Source organism: Monoraphidium neglectum, assembly GCF_000611645.1.
Source record: "Monoraphidium neglectum strain SAG 48.87 unplaced genomic scaffold scaffold03222, whole genome shotgun sequence".
NCBI classification, from domain to species: domain Eukaryota; kingdom Viridiplantae; phylum Chlorophyta; class Chlorophyceae; order Sphaeropleales; family Selenastraceae; genus Monoraphidium; species Monoraphidium neglectum.
Genome location: NW_014010406.1, coordinates 1 through 6756, shown reverse-complemented (window position 1 = coordinate 6756; position 6756 = coordinate 1). Strand labels below are relative to the sequence as shown.

The window sequence follows — 6756 nt, the reverse complement described above, 5'->3', positions numbered from 1 at the left end:
TGAAGGCCATCGGCCGCGTGGAGGTGCGCGGCTGTGTGTTCGTGCTCGCGTGGTCGTCGAGGGCGTCCCCGTGTGACTGTTGGCAGCGAGGGGCCCGGTGCAACGCTGCTGCGCTGGGTGGGAGAGGGCGGAGAGTTGCAGTTTCATCCTTGCTGTCTCCGCGTGGCCCTTTCTGGAGTCGCTGCAGACCTCTGGTTGTTTGACGTCCCCCCCAACACGACCAGCCGCGGCCCTGATCCAAAGAAGATATATACACCCACATAGTGGCCGTCACGACACAAGCCATGAGAGGGACCGTCACTGATGGTATACCGCCCCGCTCTCCCTTCCTTCGCCTCCCTTGTTCTGTCCCCACAGGTGCCCCAGAGCGCATTCATGGCGGTCCTCAACATCAACAAGGACAGCGATTAGGCACTACAGCTGGCGTCACCGACGCACCCTCAAAAGTTTGACCACCTTTGACCGGGTTTGACCGGTCGTCTTCAGCCCCCATTTGTCGGATTTGCTGCCCTCGTTGATGTTTGCTGTGTGCTGCTGCGCTGTGCTGCCGCGTGTGCCCCCGTGGGGCCCTCGCTGCCTTTCTCTGCGCCGCCCCTCCCGCCCGCGGTCCCTTGCCCAGGGCCCGGGCGGCGCACCCCGGTCGCCCCTCTATTCAAGGATCTGTGAGTGCTCTTTCAGAGAGTCCACCCTGCGAGACGCCTATCGCTGCATGTTCAAGACAGTTGCTTGTCTATTCCAAAGCAGTTTGCGCGTGTCGAGAGCGCACCTCCCCTCGAAATTGAGAGCGCTGGTTTTGCGAGAGCTGCACCTGACAGCCATTCTGCGCCCGCCATTCACGCGATCGCTGGTCACGAGTAACAGACATTCTTGAGGCTCCATTAATCATTCATGGTGTTCCACAGTGGCAGCAGCCTGACGTGAAAGGCAATTAGCACAACGCGCGTCAACCGCGGCCCGCCCCGCAGCTCACGCGCCCGCCGCGCCCCGCCGCCGCAGCCGCGCCGCGAACGCCCCGTCCACGCCGTGCTGATGTGGCAGTGTCGCCACGCACCCGTCGGGCCCAACAACCCCCTCGGGCATCAGCCCCGGCGGGGGCGCCTCCAGATCGAATTCCCCGCCCTCGGGGCGTCCGAGGAACGCGCGGACGCGATCTGAGCACTCGTCAACCTCGATCGAGCAGGTGCTGTAGACCAGTAGGCCGCCGGGCTTCACGAAGGCCGAGGCTGCGTTCAGCAGGTCATCCTGGAGGGTGGACAGCTGAGTAATCTGGTCGGCCGTGCGGCGCCAGCGCAGGTCCGCGCGCTTCGCCAGGACGCCGGTGCCTGCGCCTCGACAAGGCGGTTGTGAAATTGGTGTCTGGTTCAGGTAGTTGACGGACGAGTTGGACGAGCGGGACGCTATTGGAAGCGCGGGCCATCGCCACCAAGCGTGGCCCTGCGGGACGGCCCCTCGCTGTGCGGCGCCCTCGCACATCGGGCCCCCTCCCCGAAACGGGCCCCCTCCAGCCAGCATCTCCCACGTTGCGCCCACTGCCGCGCGCCCCCCCGTCAACACGCGCACATACACACACACACTCACACAAACACACACGCGCACACACGCGCGCACACACACACACGTACACGCGTGCACACACACACACACACACTCACACACACACTCTCTCTCTCTGGCACGCACCTGAGCACGGCGCATCAAGCAGTACCCTATCGAACGACGCCGCTGCCGCGCCTCCATCCGCCGCCGCCCTGGCCGCCGCCGCCTCCTGCCGCAGGTCCGCCGCGCGCGTGGTGACGATGGCGCCCAGGCCCTGGGCCTCGGCCGCGTTGCGCAGCGCCTGCAGGCGCCCGGCGCTGACGTCCAGTGCGACGACGCGCCCCTGAGCCGTCGCAACAACAAAACGGTACAATTTCACAAATGGAAAGTAAGCCAAGGCAGCGCGAGGTTTTCTGGTACGCTGCTGCTTGCAACAAGCACAGCCTCAACGGATGTCTGGTTGTGCCACACGGCCATGGAGGCGCAGCGCGGCCAACTCGCAATGCCCCTAGCCGACAGCCGCGTCATGGATCCCCGGCCCCGCACGCGCACAAGTGCACCAGCGTACGCGCACGCACCTGCCCCAGCATCCGCCCGGCTGCGAGCAGCGTCTTGTTGCCCGGCGCCGCGCAGGCATCCAGCAGCCTCTCCCCCGGCCGCGGGTCCAGCAGCTGCACCGCCAGGCCCGTGGACTCGTCCTGGACTGCGCACAGCCCCCGCGCGACCAGCCCGGATCGCAGCACGGACTGCAGGCCGGACGCGACGCGCACGAAATCCGATGGGAGCAGAGGGGAGGGGGTAGCCTCCACGCCCTCGAGCGCCCGCAGCCGCCGCAGCAGGCGCGCAGCCGGCGTCGCCGCCCCCTGCTCGTCGGCGGCGCCGTCCTCCTCATCCGCGGCCGCCAGCGCCGCCCCGTTGGCGCGCAGGGAGTATGAGGGGCGCGCGTTGTTGCAGACGAGCAGCGAGAGCGTGGACTCCTCCCCCAGCGCGCGCAGCCAGCGGGCGACCAGCCAGGTGGGGTGGCTGTGGACGACGCCCAGGCGCCGCGCGCGGTCGCGGACGCTGGAGCCGCCGGCCATGGCGGCCTGCGGGGCGGGGCGCAGGCGGGCGCGTCGCGTCGCGACTGGGCGCACCGTGTGTGAATGCGAGGGTGCAGCGGGCTGCGCATCAGCTCTCCCAAGCCAGGGTTTAGGGCGCGTGCGCTGCGATCGGCCCAAGACGTCTTGCATAACGCCCTCGAGGGGACCAGGGGACTCCGCGCCGGCGCTCGGGGGCACAGCCCACCCCACCGCCGAGCGGCCACGCCACACGCGCTTGGGACGCTGAGCCGCCAGGCCACCCCTCCCCCAACGCCCGCCCCACCGACCACCCACCGGGTCTGGAAGCTTCCCGGCCTCCGCGCGGCGCGCTGCCTCTCGTAGCACGCCGTTTGCAAAGCCGGCCGCCGCCGGCCGCACCCAGGCCTTTGCTAGCTCTACATGCTCGTTCAGCGCATGTGAGGGGGCCCCCATTTGTGTGAGCTCGTACAGGCCAAGACGCAGCACCTGTCGGGGCGTATGTAAAAAGGCACGGTGGTTTTGGAGGGCAGGGGTGTTTTTGGGGGGGGGGGGGCTCCTGGGACAGCAGCCGGCAGGGGCGCGGGGCGCGGGCTCGCAGGGCGTGGGGCGTGGGGTTGCAGGGCGTAAGGGGGAAGGGCGCAGGGCGCTTTGATGACGGGCAGGTCCGGGGTGAGGCTGGGGAGCCGTGCTGCTGCTCGTCCAAACCTCTCAACTCGTTCCACGAGTTGATGCACTCTGTTCACAAGCTGATGCAGCCTGCCATGCTCAATAGTATTGTGTGCGTGCACGTGGCTGTGCTTTCCCGCACAGCCGTGTTGGTCCCTAAGAAGCAGGGCATGCTCCCCCGGTCCCCACCTGGCGCATCTCCGGCTCGAGCGACTCGGTGGTGCGCCCCGCGAGCTCGCTGATTACGTAATCCAACCGCCGGCGCCACCGGGTGACGCCAGACACCAGCTCCTTGGCAAACCGCAGGTCCCTTTTCAAAATTTGAAATTGGTTCAAAATGGCAAAGAGCGGCATGAGAAAGAGAAACAGGCCGGGCAAACAGCCGCATTTGAGAGCAGCGGCGCTGGATGCGGGCGTTTGCAATGCGAGGTCGCGCAGGGTGGTTCGCAGCGCAGCGTGGGTCAAGGTCTGGATTGCGAGATTGAAGCCTGAAATGTGACTGTGGCTTGAGGCTGGGCTGGAATCGACCAACGCACCCCTACCAGCAACCTAGCCAGCTGCGGCGCCTCGCCCTTCAAAACCTCACACACATGTGTACAGACAAATATACACACGCCCACGCGGGTGCACGTGCGCACGAGTGCATGCCCACTCGCCTGTCGTCAAGGCCAACGGCCACCCCGCTGCTGCTGCCGCCGTCAGGCCCTTCATCCTCCAAGTCTGCGCCCTCCTCGCTGCCGCCGTCGGCCCCGGCGGGCTGCAGCGGCCCTGGCCGCGGTGGCGCACGCGCTGCCGGCCCGGCCCCTGTGCGCCCGCTGACCAGGCCAGAGTACGCTCCCTCTTGCTCTATGCGCAGCAGCTGCGGCGGGCGGCGGTCGAACGGGAAAGCGCAGCGGTCAGATGGGGTCAAACGTTTGGCCCGGGACGCTGAGCGATTTGCTATGAGAGTTTTTCAAGCTGCAGCGGGCCAAAGCAGGCTGGGCGTGGCGGCGGCACGCGGTGTTGGGCGCATGGAGCAGAGGAGTGGCGGCCGAGGTGTCGGTTCCAGCAGCCCGCCCGCCCACGATTGCTGTGGCAATCAGAGGGGTTTGCATTTTCGAGCCAGGGGGGCCCAGAGTGCGCTCGGGCGGTGAAGGGTGCAGGGTACTACCCGGCCCACCTGTCGGATTGCTTCGCTGCGGGCAGAGGGGGGGCCGCTGGGGGGCCGGCGAGGCTGCCGCTGCTGCGGCCGCTCGTGCTGCTGCTGGTCCTGTCGCCGCCCATCCTGCCTGAGAGCAGCAGGAGCAGTAGGAGCAGCCCGCCCCGCCCGCTGCTCCTGCTGTTGCTGCTGCTGCTGCTGCTGCTGCTGCTGCTGCTGCTGCTGCTGCTGCTGCTGCTGATGCTCCTCTGGGGAAGTTCCGTCTTCCCACCTGCAACGCAGCGAGACGCCGCCGTTCACATTTTGAGGTACTTGAGTGACCGCTACAGATGGCCACGACAGGTCGTGCTTCAATACATGGGTCAACCCAGGCGTCACCAGCAACCCAAGCGGTTTCGCTCACCGAGGGGGCGCGCGCCGAACAGACGGACGGTCCAGCGGGCCGCGCTGCCACCGCGGCAGCTCTTGCCGGCCGGCCGCGCCGCCCTCGGCCCGCCCCGCCCCGCCGCGCGGGCCGCGGGCGTCGGCCGCTGCTGCGGCTGCCAGGACCCGGGGACGGGCGGGCGGCGCGGGCGAGCGCCTCGTGCGGCCGCTGGAAGCTACATTGGAGTGAGGGCAGCGCTTGTGCATCGTACGCATCCTTCCGTGCTATTTGAACCTATATTTACACGCTGCTGCGCTGGAGCTGTCACTGCGCAGTGTGCGTGGCGCGAGTGAGCGACGGCCGCCACGCACAGGTTTGATGCGACTGTCGCCTGCCAAGCTCAGCTCCACATTAGATATTCCAAATCATATCTCTGTGCAACACAGACACGTCAAAAGCGAACGTGCAGTGGGAAAAGTGGCTGCTGACGCAGGTCACCATAGGCCTGCTACAGTATACCGTGTGCTATCATTCACGTATGATATGCGACAACGTATCAGTACATCGTACGTCGTCACTCATTGGATTGAATTCGACTTGAAACTACGAGATCGCTAGATCAGTCCCCGTGACTATCGTTCCGTGGGCTGAGCAGCAGCAGCAGCCATGTTCAAAAAGTTTGAGGTCTCTGGAAACAATCAAGTCAAGGCCTCAGTAGCACGCGGCATCAGATGTGAGGACTGGCAACAGGGGCGGGCGAGCGCAGCGGCTGCCGCTAGTGCTGCATTTGCGCTTGGGCAGGGGGGGGCAGCACTGCCGACACGCCCCCGCTGATAGCGATGGCTGTCCCCCGTCCCCCCTCCGCAGCTGCCGTTTCAGAGCAGTATCCTTGGCTGGTGGAGAATGGCGTGGTAGACGTGCTGCTTCCCAAAAAGGAGCCCATGTTTGTAGCAAAGTGGTGCGGTTTCTATGGCATGCGGCAGCCTCCGACGGCGCCCCGGCCCTGTAACTCAAAAGCCGATACAACGAGCCGTGCAGCAGCTGCGCGGCCGCGCCGCCGGCCGCCGCTGTTGTCGCTCAAGGGACTGCTCCGGCGAGGGCGACCGCGCTGCCCGTTCGCCTGTTGCAGGCGCATGCCCCGAAGCCCCGTCGAGCCCAGCTTCCGCCAAGCAACAACTCATCCCATTTCTCAACCTGCATCCCAACCTCCGACGCCTGCTTCCTCTCGACACCACAACCCCAGTCCCAACTACATGCAGGTGGCCATCGTCCACAACACCCCCCTATTCTTCTCAGAGCGCGAGGGGCGGTGGTTCCCCACCATGCGGGTGCTCCACCAATACCCAGACATGATGCCAAAGCTGCGGACGGACAAGGTGCGCGCTGCTGCTGCGCCTGCAGCAGCGCGCGGGTGTTGGCGGGCGCACGCGCCGAATCACCCAGGCGTGCGCCGCCGCCGCCTGTGCGGCGCACCCTCAGGCCGTGTCGCTGGCCGCTGCCGCTGCTGCTGCTGCTGCTGCTGCTGCTGCTGCTGCTGCTGCTGCTGCTGCTGCTGCTGCCGCCGCTGCTGCCGCCGCTGCTTCTGCTGCCGCCGCTGCTGCTGCTGCCGCCGCTGCTGCTGCTGCCGCCGCTGCTGCTGCTGCCGCCGCTGCTGCCGCTGCCGCTGCTGCTGCTGCCACTGCCACTGCTGCTGCCGCCGCCGGACGCGCCCGCTGTGCTGAGGGCGCCGCGCTGCCCCCGCCCCTGCCCCTGCCCTTCCCCAGGGAGCCATCAAGTTTGTGTTGTCAGGGGCCAACATCATGTGCCCCGGCCTCACCAGCCCAGGCGCCACCATGCACGACGAGGTGGGGGTTGAGGGCGGCAGGGGGCATGTTGCAACGTCGCGCGGTGCACGCGCGTGTTTGGTGTGGTTGAGAGCCTGCGGTCTCGCTGCTCGTGCGCCGCCCCCTGCGTACGCACACGCCCGCATGCGTCCCCTTCGCACAATCACAAAC

At 67.0% G+C, this 6756-nt stretch overlaps 1 protein-coding gene across 1 annotated transcript; it reads right to left on the bottom strand.

The window, feature by feature from the left end:
- Positions 1-966: 966 nt before the first annotated feature.
- Positions 967-3614, bottom strand: MNEG_12392 (Ribosomal RNA small subunit methyltransferase B; the record flags this gene model as incomplete). The annotated part of the gene is made up of 5 exons (XM_014039136.1): positions 967-1322; positions 1681-1879; positions 2115-2621; positions 2910-3080; positions 3450-3614. 5 exons carry the CDS (start codon positions 3612-3614, stop codon positions 967-969), a joined length of 1398 nt encoding a protein of 465 aa, XP_013894590.1.
- Positions 3615-6756: the final 3142 nt, after the last annotated feature.